Source organism: Colletotrichum destructivum, chromosome 9, assembly GCF_034447905.1.
Source record: "Colletotrichum destructivum chromosome 9, complete sequence".
NCBI lineage: Eukaryota > Fungi > Ascomycota > Sordariomycetes > Glomerellales > Glomerellaceae > Colletotrichum > Colletotrichum destructivum.
In genome coordinates this window covers 2,110,295-2,129,438 of record NC_085904.1, presented here as the reverse complement: position 1 = coordinate 2,129,438, position 19,144 = coordinate 2,110,295, and the positions used below count along the sequence as shown (strand labels likewise).

The 19,144-nt window shown below is 56.3% G+C and overlaps 5 protein-coding genes across 5 annotated transcripts; 4 read left to right on the top strand and 1 right to left on the bottom strand.

The window, feature by feature from the left end:
* Window positions 1-476: 476 nt before the first annotated feature.
* On the top strand, window positions 477-4,365 carry CDEST_13766 (uncharacterized protein). The gene is made up of 6 exons (XM_062929922.1): window positions 477-1,210; window positions 1,303-1,369; window positions 1,465-1,729; window positions 1,786-1,953; window positions 2,007-2,185; window positions 2,233-4,365. The coding sequence occupies exons 1-6, from the start codon at window positions 1,049-1,051 to the stop codon at window positions 4,074-4,076; spliced, it is 2,685 nt and encodes an 894-aa protein (XP_062785973.1). The 5' UTR covers window positions 477-1,048; the 3' UTR covers window positions 4,077-4,365.
* A 7,097-nt stretch (window positions 4,366-11,462) lies between these two features.
* CDEST_13765 (uncharacterized protein) lies at window positions 11,463-11,726 on the top strand (the record flags this gene model as incomplete). The annotated part of the gene is made up of 1 exon (XM_062929921.1): window positions 11,463-11,726. One exon carries the CDS (start codon window positions 11,463-11,465, stop codon window positions 11,724-11,726), a length of 264 nt encoding a protein of 87 aa, XP_062785972.1.
* A 2,002-nt stretch (window positions 11,727-13,728) lies between these two features.
* On the top strand, window positions 13,729-14,482 carry CDEST_13764 (uncharacterized protein). Its single transcript, XM_062929920.1, has 2 exons — window positions 13,729-13,919; window positions 13,992-14,482. The coding sequence occupies exons 1-2, from the start codon at window positions 13,907-13,909 to the stop codon at window positions 14,420-14,422; spliced, it is 444 nt and encodes a 147-aa protein (XP_062785971.1). The 5' UTR covers window positions 13,729-13,906; the 3' UTR covers window positions 14,423-14,482.
* Window position 14,483: 1 nt separating this feature from the next.
* On the top strand, window positions 14,484-17,710 carry CDEST_13763 (Putative major facilitator superfamily, MFS transporter superfamily). Its single transcript, XM_062929919.1, has 2 exons — window positions 14,484-14,815; window positions 14,888-17,710. The coding sequence occupies exons 1-2, from the start codon at window positions 14,510-14,512 to the stop codon at window positions 17,516-17,518; spliced, it is 2,937 nt and encodes a 978-aa protein (XP_062785970.1). The 5' UTR covers window positions 14,484-14,509; the 3' UTR covers window positions 17,519-17,710.
* A 1-nt stretch (window position 17,711) lies between these two features.
* Window positions 17,712-18,932, bottom strand: CDEST_13762 (Putative dihydroorotate dehydrogenase domain, aldolase-type TIM barrel). Its single transcript, XM_062929918.1, has one exon. The coding sequence runs from the start codon at window positions 18,778-18,780 to the stop codon at window positions 17,713-17,715; it is 1,068 nt and encodes a 355-aa protein (XP_062785969.1). The 5' UTR covers window positions 18,781-18,932; the 3' UTR covers window position 17,712.
* Window positions 18,933-19,144: the final 212 nt, after the last annotated feature.

The window sequence follows — 19,144 nt, the reverse complement described above, 5'->3', positions numbered from 1 at the left end:
ACCCCGGCCTCCACGCTACCGAACCAGCAACCTGCTCCATCTTTCCCCAACATTGTACCCACCTCTTCCCCCGAGTCCCTCCCGGAGTCCCAAGACACTCTCACTCACGCGTTCCTTGGCCCTTGTCTCTTTGGGGCCCCTCCCCCCCTTCTCCTCATTCTCCTCAGGCCTCGCCGCCTCTGTGTCCCTCTCACACACTCTCTTTTCCTCCGCTCCTCCTCACCAAGGCAGACCTTGTTCTAGCAGACGCACGATGCCTCGTCTTCTGCTCGCTCTCCCGGCTGCCCGCCCCCGACAACTCACCGATTCACTTGCATCCCACCCTCTCTCATCCCGTTTTGAGGCGATCCAGGCCCGACTGGCAGAGGTCTACGGACCTCTCTCGACAAACTAAATCTATTTAATTACTTGTAGTGTACATTGCTGCGACCTTCCCTTCTTCATTTTTCTGCTCCCGTCGTACAATCTCCCCTTCCTCCTCCGCCTTGATTGGATTCCGGGTCCTTGTCAATCTCTGCCCCCTGGTTTTGTAACCGATCACTTCTGATCCCCCTGCTGCTTGTGCTTGATGCATCCGAACTCAGGGCAGGCCGACGAGGGACGAACACACCCTGGTCACCTGCACTAGCCACCTCCACACGTCTACCTGCTCCTAGACGGACTGCGCTGTCGGGGAGGGGGACAGTCATCATTTTACCTACTAGGCCAGGCCTGGCAACCTCTTTGCCTTCCCGTCCTTCATAACTTCACCGGTCCCCGGTATGCCGGCTCGCTAGCTCGGCCTCTTTTCCTGGTTTCTGTGCTTCTGCACTTCCCCACGATCTCTCTCAGTCATCACACTTGGTCTACGTTGGCCACACGACGAGCTCGCCTATACTGAAGCCGTCTAGACATGTCGTGAACGACGCATCTGTCCGCCAAAGAGCCCACGCTAGCCACCCAGCTTGCCGAAAACAACTCCATTGCGTATCGCCTTGGCCGCCGCCGTGCCGAATTCCGTCGCGACGCTCCATTCTTCTCATCTCACAACATCCTGCGTTTCTGGAGAATGTCGGCGTCAGTCTACGAATCAATGAACGGGATATCCCCTCCAGGAGTTCACCCTGTGGCCATGTCCCGTCCACAGGTCGGTATCGAGCGCCTACCGACACGCCGGCTAAGCAATGAGCCCCGGGAATCCATGAACTGCAAGTCATGCCGCAAGCGCAAGGTGAGACAGCACCAGTTCTTTTCTTGGCACCGAGTCCAACGGAGATTTCCTCGCCATGCATGAACCAACGCCTAATTCAACTCATCTTGTAGATTAAATGTAACCGTCTTCGCCCGTCTTGTGAGGCTTGTCAGGTTTTTCAATGCCCTTGCGTATATGGTGAGTAGATCTCCTTATTTCATTCCATGCCGATGAGACGCTGGAATCAAAGGAGAGTGGCGGCGATTAACGGATTTACTTTTGTCGGTCTTCAGATGCCGTTCCAAAGAAGCGTGGACCGAAGACGGATGTCCTGGAGGCACTCTTAAAGAGAGTAGATGGTCTGGAAGCAAAATTGAAGGAGAAGAATGCAGGGGACAAGACCCCGACCACGCCAACCACGGCCGGTGTGAAGGACGAGGACGCCTCGCGATCAGACGACGCCCAAGAAGACGACCAGAACCCCAACCCCAAACGCCTGGCGCTGGACACAAAAGTAGACGCCGATGAATCGGCTGTCTATTCGCCTGCCCCAGCGAGGTAGGTCCACGATGCTAGCAGGAGACTCGCGGCCGATAAACTGACCTCACCGCCAGTGAACCCTCGCCACCCAGCGTTCAGCCCGACGCACTGCTAGACACTTATTTCACACGATTTCACTCTAAGCCATACCACATCTTGGACGAGTCTTCCGTTCGGCAACGGCTTCAGCTAAACCAACTTCCAAACTACTTGGTCCACGGCATATACGCTGTTGCAGCGAGGTAGGAAAGACGGCCTGATGACTGACGGGTGCTTGCTAACTCCCATTGGACAGATACACACCCCATCCCAGCGGATACCAATCAGCCGTTCAACTGAGCGAAGAATATGCTTCTCGAGCCAGAGCCGAGATCGACACAGATGAGCCTTCGGTCGATGCCCTGCAAGCCCTGCTTCTCCTCGTCATTGCCTTCACTGCAGCAGGCAAAGGCAAGAAGGCGTACATGCTGATGAGTAAGTGGATGTGTCTTGGTGTCGAAAAGTTGGCTAACAGACAAAAGCAAATGCAGTAGGCATGGCAATGGCTCTCGAGACTCACCGCGAGATGGATAACAACGCCCGCGTCACACCCATCGAGCGGGAGATGAGGCGGAGACTGTTCTGGACGTGCTATTTGCTAGACCGATTTCTCGCATGTGGTTCCAAACGGCCCTCACTCGTTGGCGACAAAACTATCCTCCTCCGGTTGCCGTGCTGGTCGCCAAATCCTTCCGTGCCCCCGGTTGACGGAGAATTCTTTCAGTCCGGTTCCAACCTGCAGTTTCTCCAGGGCAGCGGCAAGAAGTCTCAAGGGAGCACGGGAATGCTCATCGACATTAGCCGCATCCTAGGCATCACGAACCGTTACCTGGCAGCGGGCGGTGTGAAGGGCGACTCTCACTTCCCGTGGCACTCACTCTCGAATTTGTCCAAAATTCGCCAAGACCTGGACATCTGGGCTTCCGGTACCGAGGACGTCTTTTCAAGTCTGGACACGCTGTTCGGTCAACCTGACTCGACCATTCTGGTGCTGAGCAAGCTCATCTACCACCTCATCCATTGCCTCATCTACCGACCCTTTCTCCCGATCGATCTTGCCGAGCTTGCAGGCACCGGGCAGCACCAGTCTTGGCAAATCGAGGCAACCAACATGTGCTTCCTGCACGCGAACGCGATCTCGGAACTGGTGGAACTGGGGAAGCAGACCGGCACCATCGAATGGCCTGCCTTTGTGGGGTATTGCATATGCACGGCCGGCACGGTTCATATTCACGGCGCCCATTACAACAAGCATGGCAGCGGCGATTCGACCGTGTTCAGCATGTCAGCAGACTTCCTATCCAGGGAGATGCAACAACTAAGCGAGCTACGATATGCCTGGGCCAGCGTCCAGCACCAGAGAGAAACGCTCCAGGGCATCTACAACGCGCATTCAGAGCTAGTCAAGAGCCTTGCAAACAACCCTATGCGCTATTCTCCGGCGTTCCATCTCGAGGATTTCTTTGACCGGTACTCCAACATTGGCGGACCTGGCGGGCAGACATTCAACTTTGACGCAGCGAACCTGAGCCTTTCCGATGTGGTTGTCGACTTCACTACGGATACGTACACGGGCCACGATCTCTACGCCCCTCGTGCAAACAGTATGCATGAAGCAGAGCGACCCAACCTGAAGCGCAAGAACACGGCTCCGTCCGGCCGGAAACGTCCTGACGCCAAAGTTCTCTCGCCTCTCAGTACCACTAGCATGGCGCCTCCCAATGGCTTACCGACGCCGTCTCATACTCGCCATTCATTTTCTCATCCGACCCCTACAATGGCTGCCCATCCATCCCCAGGACTGCTTGGAACGCCCACCTCCTTACCTCCACATCCCGAGGTGATGGAGCACCCCTCAATGGCTGTATCCCACGGCCATTACGACGAGACAGCAGCCAACAACGCGGCTGTTGCGGCGGCGGCGGCGGCCGGCTTCTCACTCGGACATCAACCCCACCATCAAGGCAACATGTCGGCGCTTCCTACAGCCCCCTTTTCGCCGCAATTCAGTTTCGCTACGCCTGGCCCGAGCGGGAACAACGAGGGAGGTGGCAGCTACGATCCCATGTTTGGCGGCCTGCCCACGAACGCCTTCGGCAGCCCGGCGGCCTGGCATGGCGACGAAGGAGGTAATAAGATTGCGGGGGTTGCCGCGCCCAGCCCTGGGAACAGGAGCAACAATGGCAGTACGGGTACTGGTCCGGGCGAGGAGAAGGATCCCTTCCTCAGTCTGCTGGAACAGCTTGCGGAAAACGAGCATCACTTTGCACGAGGCCCTGGCAGCGAGCTCGACTTCTTTTTCGGAGGCACCGGAGCGACACAGTAGAAGGTTTCTGGATGATTCAAACGATTCTTTCCGACCTCGGCCTCTTGAGCCGAGGCAGCGACCGGTTTCTTGCCAGCATGATACGATACCTCTTTGATTGGATGCGATTTTCTTTGGACACCGGATCAGAGCGCCCCGGGAACAGTGATCAACATATAGATACGGATGGGGAAAAGTTCATCGGGACGGGAACGGCTCTTTCGGACGGAGGGGTGGTCTTTTGACGGAGGGAACGACCCCCAGCATGTGCAGGAGTTTATTCGGGATAGGTGCTTTCTCTCTAGCGCGAGGGGGGGGGGGGGGGTTGTAAGATGAAGGAAGTATGTAAGGGGTGGGTGAGGCACGAGACTACGGTTTCGCAGAGCGAGGAGGGTTTTACCATTCTTGGTCGCTGAGCGACGACGGGCATATTGCATGCCCTGATATGACCCGCGCCGAGCGGGGGGGGGGGGGGGGGGGTTCGGACTTATTCCCAGGATTGCCAGACTCGAGTACACGCTTATCAGAGCCTGTCACAAGCCGCTGAACAAATCAAACCAAAAGGATTACCTTGCAAACTACCCATTAACGAGTTTTTCTACGCTGCGTGATGCCAATGGTCGAGAAATCGCGTATGAACGAAGGGACCTGTCGCCTCGGACTGATCCGATCGGCGCTCACAGGGAACGCTGTTCCACAGATTCTGCACGTCTGACACTATCCTCCTAGCCTGCTGACCAAGACTTTTTTGATGGTGTTCAAGTTCGAGGAACGGTCTGTTGGGTTGAACGTCTCATCGGAGGGAGGCGGTGTTATTTGCATACGTTGATGACCCGGGGGGATTGTGGCGTCTGGGGAAGCGAACCCTCGGCGGAGCGGGATGACAGATACCGAGGGGGGGAAACTCTTGGCCTTTGGCGGAGGAGGGGGGGGGAGGGGTGAGAGAAATGGAATGGCGCTTTTGTGTAATCCACGGCTTCCGGCGGTATTAGGCAGGATCCACGCACCGGGTTGTCAGGCATCGAGGCCCTCCCTCGGTATTCCAGGACGGGTCGGGACGGCTCAGACGGGCAGGATTTTATTTATCTTTCACTTGAAGCCCCCCTCTCTCGACGAGGAGGAGGAGGAGGAGGAAGAGTGTGTACAGAACGGCGCATGCGGCTCCGTGGTTTGGATCGCCTGATGGAGGATTCATGGAGAAAGGGGGAGTTGTTGCAGTGGGAAGGGGTTCACGATTTGTCGTTGGGGAACCGAGAGGTTTTCGACCCTCCCGGGAATTCGGGCCGTCGCATCCCAGGGCCTTTGCTCTGCGATCTCCTCTCCCTTTAAAATCAAAAATGGTCGAACAAATGGCGAAGAGGGTGGGATATAAGACGGGTTTCTTATGGGGGGGGGTTGGTGCGTCAGGGTCTGGTGGTAAGGTGGCATCGGGTCGGGGTTGGGGCCCGGGCAAGGTGCTCGAATCGCGAGGTGGGATTCCGCGTTCCGGGGGAAGGAGGGGGGAGGGGGATGGCGGTCAGGGGTTTGGAGAAGTACATACTTATACGTGGCCGGAGAACGAAAAGGCGGGGGAGGACGAGTCGTGGGAAAGGAAGGAGGATCAAGGTGGGAGAGGCCCCCGTGACGGTGTTGCCTGTTTATACAACGGACTGCTGGGAGACGTGACATTATGGTGATCGGCCTACAGAAGGAGGATCAAATGGATGAAGCGCGCGGGGGGGGGTTTCCGATGTGACGGACGGGTGGAAAAGGACAACGACGATGGGGCGAGGGTGTGTTGGTTTTCCGTGGGCTGAGTGTACCTCGGACTCGGCGAAGGAATGGCACGCATGTGTAAGGGATTCAAATGCGTTGTAGAAGGGAGGTATGGAGAGGAGGAGGGGGGGTGTGGGGGGGGGTTGCTTTGTGGAGGGCTGGCCATATGGGTTTGGGAGTGGTGGTTGAGAGGGCTGGAGAAGGCGCCAGGTGGTGTACTGCTGCTTCCTGATACTTAACGGCGAGTGGGCACGACGGCCAGCCTCTTGAGGGTTTGTTATGTTATTTTATTTCAAGTCTGGAAAACTGTTGCTGGAAAACTGCTGGAAAAGGTCATCAGTGCTGGCATGATAGATACCGCACCAGGTGGGGCACGAAACAGCCCCCGCGATGCCCGCCAATCTGCCGTGTTGCTCTGGGCGGTTGAGTGGGTGAGGAAGGCCATGGGGTCAACAGCTCAAGAATCAAGAAAGCCGAATGATGGGAGATGAGTGGCTTGGGCAAGTTGGTGTTCTGAATCATATGCAGATCGCTGGCCTGTTGGTAACCGTTGACGAAGAACTGCAAACCTGGTGACTTTTTTTCTTTTCAGTCTGAGTACTTTGTTAGTCGTTCTGTAAAAACCCTCGGGATGTCCATGTTGTCTTTCGAGAATGATGGGTTGCAGAAAGCCAGCTGCTGCCTCCTTCCTCACCATCGCATGCTGAGGATAACATCACGTGGTGCGATCTGCGTGCGCAGTGAAGACTGTTCTAGAGCGGCGGGTACTGCTACTACGCGCCCGTTCCGTCTATGTCGTTATCTCCTGTTCCGGAAAGGGTTTTGTTTTTTGGTGGTGACTTCCAAATGGACGGTCTTTCGAGCAAAAAGGTGCGTGTGACTCCGACAGAATGGCGAAGATGGAAGCACGATGTTAAAGCCGTACCCGGCTTCCCTCCTGATCAGCTCCCAAGTTCTATTGTGTTTCTGTCCCCTAATGCGGTTAACCAAGGCTGGCTTTGACAAGCTGTCTCCAAGGTAGGTGTCGAGACATTTCTATCTGGGCAGTCACTTCGTTTACTTCTATGGCTATGCAGAGGCTGCACTGCACAGCTAATGGAAGCTCGTTGCCTTCTCCTTCAGCGTGAAACCGACACCGTCATCGGCCCCGTTTGCTTTCCCATTGTCGTTGTGCTGTCTGCATACCTGGCGTTGTGCGAGGACTGGCACGCAAATGCCGTGGAACCCGCGGTCTGACAGAACCGAGGGGTATGGCCGCGGAATCAGGATAAAAGTTGTCACGAAATCTATTCTACCGAGTGGACTCGCAGGTCATGGCAGGGTTGGTTGCCTTTCGCTTGGGGGTTGTGTCATGTCATGGCACATGTGTCAGCGTCGCCAACAATCCGAGCCGTTTCCTTTGCTAGCTTCAAGATGAGGGTGATAATGGTCTGGACTGACATGGCTCGATGGAATAGCTTGGCTTGGAGGTCTCCTGCTTGGACACGGGCGTGCTCTATTGCACGGGCTTTGTTGTCGCAGACAGTGAGATATTACTTGTAGCTCCTGACATGTCATTGAAAGGCCTTGCCCGTGGCCAGACTGGCGCCATTTGGTCATCAGAACGCACTGCCCATGATGTGTTCATGAAGGCTGAAGCAGCTTTTCTGCAGAGAGGCCGTCTACCTAGCCTAACAAACCCTCGCCGGGAGATGGCTTCCTCAACCGGAAAACCAGCCCACAGCGTCAACGAGAGCCTTGAAATACCCCAGAGAGAATCAGTTCGACAACTACGATTTCGAAGTCACTGAGCGTCTCGTCTCGATTCAGCGCCAAATAAGGCTCTCCTTTGTCGTCATGATTGGTCTTGACGGACATAGCTGACAGAATGCTGCGAGAACCAATGCGAGTAGAAGCGGGGGAAGCGGCCGGTCCAAGGCACATCTTAATGTACTTTGGCTACTGGGAAGCATTCTAGCCAGTGATTTTTGGCTTTAGTATGAGTTATTGCGCTGGTCCAAAGGAAGCATGGCTCAGGTTCGACAGAGCCAAGTTGTGGTCATTCTGGGCCAGGAGTCGCTTCCGCAGACGAGGTACCCAGCTGCAATGCGCACCAGAGGCGTCAGATGGACGAGTGCCACCGGAGTCGAGTTTCACTCGCACACAACGCGTCCCCTCCGCAAATCTCTTTGGCTCTCCAGCTTTCTCCATGTCACAGACAAGCCCGGGTGTCTGTTCATATTGGCAGCACCAAGACCACGTCGCATGCTACCCGATGGCGCCGAGACCACACAAGGCCAGGTATACTCTTGGAGAATGTCTGGACAACGATGGAGTACCTATGAGGCTTCCTTTTGACTTGAAAGGATGTCACTCTGGGTTGTGGGGAGGGGAAGCACTTGAGTCCTTTAGGCCTCTTTTGTAGCGTTGGGGACTGCCACTGATTATCCACGATAATGTTACCAAAGAATCAAGCCCGTCAAGCCCGAACGAAACAGTGCATTTAAGCAAAACCGCAGCAATGCTAAAACAAAGCAGCATGAGTTTGCAGATCGAGCAGATGAGGAGGCTGCCGCAGTCAACACCATGAATAAGTCGACGGCTTGCGGCATCCATTTGAACGCCGACAAAGTCCCAACTCTTGGGTTGCCTTTGAAGGGATTGGGTAAAAGGTAAATATAATGACCTGAAACCTGGCTCGGCGGCAAACAAACCCAAATTACCAGCCACAGACGACAAGGTAGCATGGGTATACAAAACGAGAGTTAGCCCCGGTGGCTGCTGCCGCGAGCTGATACTTCGTCATTAACCAATCAACAAGCCATACGGAATGACATATTGATTGGAGAATAGTTCGGTTGTTAAAGCGACATGATGCCACAGGTCACCTAGTCCGATGGCTCCCTATCAACTGATACTTGTACCGGATCTCGTTGTCGGCATGGAGAACCCCATCGCAACCAGACCGATATGACTTATCGGTGGAAGGACATGACGGGGGTTACTTGAGCACAGCAGCAATTCCTCAAGTCTACTGTCACAGACCCGAGCCCGCCAGATACTCGAGCCATTCACCACTTGTAACTGTCACTATTGAAGGGCTGGTTCTCGAAACATTGTCCAGCTAGGTGAGCCGGGCCACCCTGACGAGTCAGACGGGCCGAGATAAGGTAGCATGCGGCTGAAAGGTTAAAAAAGACATGAAGTTTATCATCATGTCCACCTTATCTGACAACGAGTCAACTCCCGATTCTCATAGAAGCAAGCCTACCTTGTCAACAGGGGCCATCACAAACGCAAATGTGAGCTCTTCAATCCCGGCGGTTGGTCAGTTTATGTTGATGCTGTGGGGACGGGAAGTGCCCATCACAATGTGATGACCCGGTTTGACAAAATAGGTTCTGGCGTCCGGAAACAACTCTCGCTCATCATCGTCGGTACTCTAGCACCAAGAAAAGAGAGCCAACTTTGGATAAGACACCCCTGTGAGAAGGGGATGAGTTGCTTACAGCTTGTTAAAAATGGTTCCAATGTTGCACGGTGCAACTACGATAGGAATGTGCGCGCAGGCTACGATGCATGGGCATGTTTGCTGTTTGGAAACCTTGAGAAGCGCCGGTCACGGGGATGTCGGCCGTGTTGACCAGTTTCCGTGCCTTGTTCTGATCCGATCAGCGGCAGCGGAGCGGACATTGACCGTGAGTTCGCGCAGCAAGAGGGCAGACAGACAGGGTAGGATGCCTGCCGGGGCTATTGAGTGCTTCGATTGCGTTTTGTCAAAGGACAGTTACTAATTGCTTGGCATCGGAAGTCTTTGCAAGGGAGGGTTAGAGTCGTACGAGGCTGGGCGCTTTCGCGGTGACTGACTCGCAGAGCAGTGGAAATGCTTGGCAGAGGACGTCAAACGGTCAATCCAGGCCCAGCAGGTTGCAGGGCTCGACGGCGGTACCGTGCACGCGTCCAAACGACCGAGAGGATTCGTAACAATCACAACATCGATCAAGTCCCTCAACTAGGGAGATCAGAATTTTCAGCCAACCCATCATCTTGAAACCCCCAGAGTTGCAGTGGGTGGGAACTGGTCGGTGGATTGGATCCATGGCGATCTGATGTATGGTGCTGATGGTCTGCAGCGGTCGCAGTTTTACCGTAAAGTTGTCGTCGATGGCCTTCATTCGTACACCATACTCCTGTTTCCGCGTAATGTGTACGCTGAAGGCTGCTGGCGTGGGGTTGGCGTAGTATCCGGCTGACTGAAGTGGATTGCGAATTGGCTACGACGGGACATGGAAACGGCGGGACGGATGATGGAAAAGAAGGTTCCTTTCCGACGGTTCGGATGACGTTGTTTCGTCATGGTAAGAGGCACTAAATTGATGAGGTTTGGTTTCGGAAGAGGACCATCTCTTGGCTCGAGCCGAAGGCTGATTGCCACGACTGTTGGCCGCGTCGTAGGTTTTGACCGTCTTCGCGCATGACTTGATGATGATCGAACCGGAGCCGAAGAGAGTTTCTGGCACACTGGAAGACCTGAAGTCAAGCGCATGAGATTGCTGAGTCAGCCGGTGTCTAGGCCGCATGGCGGCCCAAAGTAGGACTCCAGTGCGACCTGGGAGGCGTCAACCGATCAGATGGTACCGCGGACTATTTGTTCGCAATATCTTTGGGCAGCTGTCTGTTCTTTATTTTGACACAGACGCCGCCGCTGTGGGCTTGTCACAAAGCCAAAAACCGCCCACACACCGGAACGGCCGCGGAGGATCACGGTTCCGGGGTGAATCGCAGACCCGGAACAAGGGATGTGGGGACATCGGCAATGGCGTCTGAGACAATGGGATTGTGTTGGTGTTGTACGTACCTGCTGACTGTTGTACGATGTAGATGAGTGGCGGCGGTGCATTAAACTTTGTGTGACGACGTTGAATGGCGCAGGCAGGTCAAAGACAGCCATCTATCCAAGGGACGGATTTGGCGGAAAGTCTGTGGGTCGCATTCGATGGCCTTGGCCGACGTGTAGAGTGACGGACCATTGGTAACTTGACGGGTTGGTTGATGGTTGAGATACCCGAAAGCGAGTCTGAAGTGAAATCACGCATCCGTACATACCTGGGAATGAATACCAAGGAACCTACCTAGGGAGGCAAGGACCTTGCAAAAAGCACTGCTTTGTATCCGTATGAACATGGCATTTCCATCTCCGAACCATCGTCAGTGGCAGGCGCATGTTGTCAACCCTCCCTTCCTGCCTTCCATCCCAAGCATGGCAGGCACAGCAGGCGCACTGGCGCACGCACCTACCACCACACCAACCAACGCACGTCGCACGAGATGCCATGCCACCTGTTCCCTCTCTGCAAGTTTCTAGTGTAGGGCCACGGACTGCGACGACAGTCCCCTTCCCATTCAAGCGACGGTTCTTTACTGGCTGGCGCTAGCACGAGCGGTTCCTCCCACCTCTTCAAATCGATCGGCAAAGGGGTCCGGACGTATTCGTTGGGTTGACCAGTGACCAGTGAATTGGCACGTAGGTAGGTGAGGTGATTAGACGATCCGTTGGCATTGTCCTCCGTACTTCGGTCGCGCCATAGGTACCGCCATCGACACGGGCCAAGAATTTTCGCCAATGAGTGCATTGAGCAACTGACAGCGACGTCTTGGCATCGGGGCTCGGCCATGGATTCGGCGAAGAGCTTTGTATTATTATTTGACTTCCTTCCTTTCCCCCCTCTCTTTCTTTCGTCCCCCAGTTCAAGATGGAAGCGAAGTGACGTCTCTCCACTTTATCATCTCACCATCCGACGGCGGTGGGAACGCGGCGACGCTCCGACTTCTCTCACCTACATTTCGCCGGATCAAATCCTGGGGCACACACAGCCGGCGCATCACCGTACCAAGGGAATCGCGATACCTCAAGAGTCAGAAGGGGGGAACGCCTAAAATGAAGAGAATACCCTGTAGGGACACGCGAAATCAACTTTAAAACAAAGAGGGGCCCTGAACGGAGAGGGGCTTTTGGTGGCAAAGATGCCGACTAAGTTTGGATTGCTGTTCCCAGCGAGCCGGTTTCTGCTCTGGGGGACTGTGGTCTGTGGTTGGGACTGGAGTCACTGGCTGGACGACAATACTTCGGACACGCACCCCCTAAAAGGCAAGAAGCGGGATGTTTTTTCTTCTTCTTCCACAGTTACTCTGTACTTGTTCTGTCTTGTTACCTACATCGTACATTACAACACGGAGCAGCCAGCCAGAAGAAGCTGCTGAGGGGAAAAGGAGGAGTTGCGAGGAGAGGGGCAGGCGGCCCACCAGACTGCGGGTTCCTCAAGGTACCTACTGGCACAATCCGCACCACCGAGTGGTGAGTACAGTACTCGGTACTCTATTCAGAGTACACTATCACCGAATGCGCGCTCCCCCTCCCCCTTTCTCTGTCTTGTCCCCAAGACGCTTACCGCCCAGTGCTCTCGTTCCCCTTCCGGTCGTGATCCCCCGTGAGTCGCGGACGTGCCCATGGAACGAAAGCCCGGTCTCATAGTCTTGCCCTGGAGACATTGGAACGTGGGTGCTCGTGTGAGTGCGCCTAGGCCCCCTCCCCCCCCCCCCCCCCCCCCCCAGCCAACCCAGATATGGATCATGCCAGGCGTCCGTGGCAGGCCGCAGGCGTCTTATCGAGTTTGGCCCGAAAAGGCCCAGAATCCGGGGTAGTCCCGCCTTCAACGGGTGGCTGATTGGCTTCCAGCGCGCCGAGGATCGACGTTTCTATGTCATCGCCCACCGCCCATAATTGCGCCAGTCCGCAGTAATGCTAAACCCGCTACGAATGCAGGGTACACATACTTAGGTACGGAGCACTGCGCTCCTGTCCCGCCGCAATAACAAGTCCGTTCTGCTCGAGTTCCCGCGTCGGAGGGGCGAGGTACGTACCTTTCGCTGCCTGCGCCATTCCGCTGTCAAGGAATCTCTTTCCGCGTCCTTGTCTGTTTCTGCCCTCTCACAGTAAATACCTAGATACCTAGGCAAGGTTAGTGCCAAGGTAGGTAGACTTAGACAGATTCGCCCAAGAGAGTGAACGGACGGGAGACTGACAACACTTTTGGAATCGGACAACCGACATGCACAGGGGGTAGTATTATTTATTTCACAGTCGCCGCTGGCAGGGCTGTCATGTCTGGTCAATCGCGCAACAGGCAGTTAGTCACCCAGTCGCCCAGTCACCGCCGCAGTGGATTCCCACAGCGATGCTGGGAGTCTTTGGAGTCGGCTGTCTTGAGGGGGCCTGCCATGCGTGTGCAGCACTGCTGCCGCCTGCGGAGGGGCCCACGGCTAATCTCGCTCTGCCACGCCCACGAGCTGAGCCCGCCACGACCGCCCTGTCTCGAGCCGGGGCCAGGATCCCCACCGATTCGCATCATCGCCCACTGAGACGCTCCGTTGATCTCAAGGCGCTCCATAGGACATAGCATCTGCGCGGCGCAAACCAGAGAATCCCCATAGCCTTTGTCCTGGATCGGAAAACTCTGCAACGACCGCCACCCACAGGACGGTGGGGCTGGGACAGGACACCAGGACACCATGTCAGGTCGGTCTGCTTTGCTTTGCTTTGCTCTGCTTTGCTCTGCTTTGGACGGAAGACTGTACGATGTACAAAGTGGGAATCCACGCACCAACGCCTCACTGGGCGATACCTGCAGAGAGTATGTAAGCACCTTGCACCATGTACTGTATGTACATAAGTCGCTCTGTACAAAACAATATGCCAGGTCACAGGTATCTCTAGGTACTTTCAACGGCTCCGACTCCGCCCACACAAACACAACCTAGTCCATCCAACCGGCCAAAAGACAAGCATCAAGCCCCCTCCCGAGGCCCAGCATAACTAAACCTGTTGTTGGCTTACCGAGCCGCCTCTCTTTGTTCAAACTATCCGTGACCCATCTCATATTTTCAACAATTCTATTCTTATTCCCTCTCTTTCTCTCTTCCTCTGTCCTCCCCTATCCCCCCTCCCCCTCCCCCTCCCCTCTCCTTCCGCCATTGTCTCGCTCCTCCCCCCTCGCTTGCGGCCAAGGTTCAGCCAACCCCAGGTTGCCGCTCAAGCTCGCCAGACGCCGCCGCCTTGTATGACGGTGCGCCGTCCGTCCTCTACCAATTACGCGCCGCGGCTTTGTCGGGACACCCACACCGATTGAACTGCCGGCCATTAAGTTATTCGCGCAAGCTTGCAGCTAGAAGGATTAGATGACTGCTCCGACGACGCTCAAGCTTCCAACTTTTCCCACCCCGGCTGCCTGCATTCCGCCCGGTTCATTAGCTTGACCCGCGTCCACCACAGCCCGATTCACGCTACCTCGAATTTCGCTACGTCTATTCTCCAGCACCACGACCCCGATTCCTGCCAGATCAAAGCCTCAGCGATTCTCCGCGACCCTCATTGCGTGCTCGGCCATCGTCCCACCACCATCTACCGCCTCGCACCGCACCGCACCGCACCGTCGCCGTCACCGTCACCGCCGAACGTAGCCGTACCCGAGTATCTCGACATCAAGCGAAATTGCGCGCCCAACACCAACACCCCCGACTGCGTCCATGTGTCAGAGCCTCAAGTCATGGCATGGTTGTCGTCAGTCTCCAGTTAACCACCTTGCACTTCTCGCCAAACCCCCGTGGTGGTGAACGCCCCTCCGTCCTCCCCCTTTGGTCGCCTCGCCTCCTTGTCGCCGAGCATGTCATCTGCCAATGTCACAGATGACAGTGTCCCGGATCGCGGTCCGGCAGTCTTCGCCGTGACGATCGCGACCTTCGTCTTGGCCACTGTCATGGTCGCCGCCCGTCTATTTTGCAGACGCTTCATTGTCAGAAACGTCAGTTGGGACGATAAGACCATGTTTTTGGCTTGGCTGATTGCTTTTGGACTGTCTTTTACCATCTGTTTTGGCACCCGCAAGGGCCTTGGACGCTATGATGAAGATATATCACGAGGGCATCAGGGTTCGTTGCGAGCGTGTGAATATGTGTTTTCGATTCTATACGTGAGTTTCTTCGCTGCGCCGAGGTCCCGGCCTCGCGTGCGACCCCCGCCACTTTTGCTTACATTGCCGCAGAATCCTGCCCTCATGGCGACGAAAACCAGCGTGTTGATCTTCTACTTGCGCCTTTCCAAGAACACCAAGAAAGTGCTTAGATTTGCCTCTTGGGTCACCCTGGGCATCGTCAACCTCGCCGGCACTGTCCTCACACTCATCAACATTTTCCAATGCCGGCCGGTCCAGGCGGCGTGGGAAATATGGCCCAGCAACGCGCAATGTATTCCGCTTCTCACCGAGTTTATCTGCTCCGCCCCAATCAACATCGTTACCGACCTGGCCATTCTGGCCCTGCCGATCCCGGTTCTCACGGGAATGAGATTGCCGCCGAGGCAAAAAATCATCCTCGTACTCACCTTTACTCTCGGTATCTTCGTCACCATCGTGGACGTGGTCCGAATCTACTATCTTCAGCAGGCCGTGACGTCCGTGCCTACCGGCGTCTCCACGGATCCCGGCTCCCACTTTGGCGGAACGCCCGACTTTGCTTGGAACTCGTCCTTGTCCTTTATGTGGTCGGCTGTGGAGGTGAATGTAGGAATGGCGTGCGCCTGTATCCCGACACTCAAACCCCTCATCATCAAGATTCTTCCCGCCATGATCATTGATCCTGATGGCACGCGGTCAAGCACCAACACCGAAAAGGATGCCCCCGAAAGCCCCAGAAACCGAAACGGTAGCGACGGTCTTGTGCCACCCACCAATCCCAACCATCGTGGCTCGGTCAACATCCAGGAGCCCCCGACGACGATCCGCGCCAGCCGTGACTTCAACGGAGCTATCAACGTGGACGACAATGGCATGTCGGCGCTGGAATTCCTCACAACGCCGGACATGACCTTGGCCGAGTTCGAGGCAACTGGAGCGAGCAGACTTCGAGGCGTCCATACAAGAACCTCAATGGCGACGAGCAGGGAAAACACCATTTATTTCGGTTTCGTCAACATGAAGCGGCCGAAAAGCATGGTCAAGTGCGACGCTCACGAATCGTTTCGTTACTGCCTCGTTGTCACCATCCTCTTCCTCATGTGGGGTATCTCGTACGGCCTCCTAAATACCCTGAACAACGTCATTTCCAATGTGTCCAACATGACGGTTGCGCAGACTCTGGGTCTCACCACCGCCTATTTTGGAGGTGGTTATTTTTTTGGCCCCTTACTGGTAGGGGAATGGATCCTGAGGCGAGACGAGCACCATCGAAGAAACCGCAAGAACAACAAACAAGACGCCGAGAGCGTGGGGGGCTTCAAAGTCACCTTCATCGTCGGACTCTGTTTCTATGGTGTTGGAACCATCATATTTTGGCCATCCGCCGTCACCAAGTCCTGGGGTGGTTTCCTGCTCAGCAACTTCGTCGTCGGCTTCGGCCTGTCTGTGCTGGAGACGGGAGCCAATGCGTTCCTCATCTTGTGCGGCCCGCCGGAGTACGGAGAGACGCGATTGCTTCTCGCTCAAGGCGTCCAGGGCATTGGGGCCGTTCTGAGCGGCCTCATGGCCCAACGTGTCTTTTTCACCAAAATCACCAACCAGGGCGGGTCCGACTCGACGACGCTACTTAACGTGCAATGGACATATCTGGCCATCACGCTGCTTTGCGTGGCACTCGGCCTCTTCTTCTACTATATGCCCCTCCCGGAATTGAACGACAATGAACTGCAGGAATCGGCAGATCGACTCCCCGTCAACCCCCAGAAGCGCAGCATCGGCGGTCTGCAACTCCGCACGTGGAGTTTGATTCTGGCCGTCCTTGCGCAATGGACATATGTTGCTTGCCAGGAAAGCAACAACATCTTCTTCCGATCCCTCATCATCGCCGTCCTTCCCAACCAGGAGGACTCGGGCGCGGGTGCAACAAATGCCGACACGAACCCAGGAGAGAACAGCGACAAGCCACCCGGCCTCACGATAGGCGTCACCGACTATCATCTAGTCGCCCACAGCGTATTCACCATTTCGCGATTCATGGTCGCCTTTCTGACATATATGTCAGTCCGCAAGCCGCGCATGCCGAAGCCAAGAACGTGGCTGGCCATCAGCGTTGGACTGTCTATTCTGTTCGCCCTCCTCACCGTCGTCTGGAAACCGGCGGACCCCAACATGCTGATGGTCGCTGTGATCCTCTTCTATTTCGCAGAAGGCCCCGTCTGGCCCCTCATCTTCGCAATCGGTCTCCGCGGCCAAGGCCGACGTACTAAGCGTGCGGCTGCCTTCATCACCATGGGTGGCTCCGGCGCAGCCTTCTTCCCCTATGTCGTGTATGCCATCATCAACAACGGCGCCACGGTGCAGCTCTCGTTCGTTGTCATTGTGGCCCTTTTCGCCCTCACGGCCTTCTATCCCATCTGGCTGTCGTTTGTGCATGATGCCAAGACCATGACGGACCCTGCGCACTCGTACATCTCTCCAGAGGAGCGTGTTGCGGGCCAAGACGAGATAGACATGAACCGGGAAGTGAGAAGGCGGCGGAGGACAATGTCCACGATCGCGGCCAAGAGCAAGCGTGGCAGCATCTTCAGCAAGATCTCCAACCTCGGCAGGACCAACGGCGAAAGCGTCACGCCGCCGGCAGTGGAGCATTCCGAAGAGAAGAATGCCTCCAGTAAGGCGTCTGAGGGCAGCGACGACACCCATCGGACGCAGACAGTATGAGCGAGCGAACCTTTTGAATATTTGCAGGGCACACAAGGCATCTGCTAAGCCTTTATAATTAATTGCTATATACCCAATGATAATGATGTTCAATGAATAGAAAAAAAGTTTATGATCCAACACTGAAGTCGTGTGCATGGTATCTGTGTGTGTATGCGAATTTCAGCCCTGAAAAGGAGTATTACTTCCCCCCCTTACTTGCTGCCCTCTACTACCTCTAGTCCAGATGCAATTTTCTCGAACACCTCGACTCCCTCCCTTCCCAAAGCCGTGCCCACACCTACGGCATACGCGCCAACGCTCTTCATCCGCCTGAATCCGTCCGCGTCCGAGACGCCGCCGACCCCAATGACCTTGATGTGCAACAATTCGGGCTCCCGCGAGACCAGGTCCGCGATGGTCTTGACGTTCCCCAGCGCCAACGGGTGCAGAGGCGTGCCGGCCATGCCGCCCAACCCGGACCCCGGCAGCCGCGGGTCCCATTCTCCGTTGCCGGCGCTCTCGAGCAGCAGGCACGAGCCGAGCGTGTTGACGGCGGTGATGAAGCTGATCCTGCTGGGCACCTTGAGAATCGACTTGGGCGACACGACGGTGGCGTCCTGGCGCAGCGCGGCGATGAGCTCCGAGTAGTGCGCGGGGTGGGTGTAGGGCGGCGTCTTGAGGCCGACGGGGATCTCGGGGTGACGCGGCAGCGCGTCGAGGTAGGCCAGCAGCTGGGCGCGGTCCGAGGCCGGGGGCGCGGCGTCGGTGATGTTGGGACACGAGAGGTTCACCTCCATCGCGAGCGGGTGCGGCGTGGTCCGGGAGAAGCGGGCGATGAGGCGGTAGCACTCGGCGACCTCGGCCGGGGAGCCGGTGACGGAGATGATGATGAGTTTGCGATGGCGGTGGCGGCCGCCCGGAATCTTGCGGTCCGGCAGCCGGCGGACGAAGTCGAGGTAGGTCTCGAGCGGGAGCGGGGAGTAGCCGAGGTTGTTGAGGGACGCGACGTTCTCGGCGCCGATGTCCGGCGGGGCCTTGTGCGTCGAGGCATTGGGCGCCGGGGAGGGCCGGGCGGTGCTGGGGTCGAAGAAGGCGTACTGGTGGGAGGCGTCGTCGTGCGGGAAGCCGGCGCCGCCGACCAGGGAGGTGCGGGTCGTGAGGGCGCCGGTGTGAGGGGAGGCGTGCAGGCGCTCGAGGTCGTGGAAGGTTGTGCACCATGGGTTGGCGGAGTTGAGTAGGGGTGGGTTGATCTTGAGCTCGGGAGGTGGAGGGCTGTCCATGGCTTCTTTTTTTTCTTTTCTTTTTCTCTACTGTTCGTGGCCTCTTTCTTTCTACCTTTGGCCTACGATTTGCAAACAGGGGTGAGACCAGGCCGGGGCGTTTACCGGGCTGGATATATGAGTGGGCGTGATGGGGGATGAGTGTGAGCAGGTTGTAGATGTGAGTATGTGGGTGAGACGTTGTCTGTCGACGAGGGACTCGGGAAGGGGCGGGGTCGGAGGTTGCGGCTCTGATAAGATAAGACGCCCGGCGACGTCCGAGGACGGAGGTGGGGCGGGGGAGCCGGTTCGTCCGACCCTTGAATGCTCGGACCGGACGTTTCCCTGCGTGTCACGGGTTTTGGGTACATGCGACGTTTTGTTT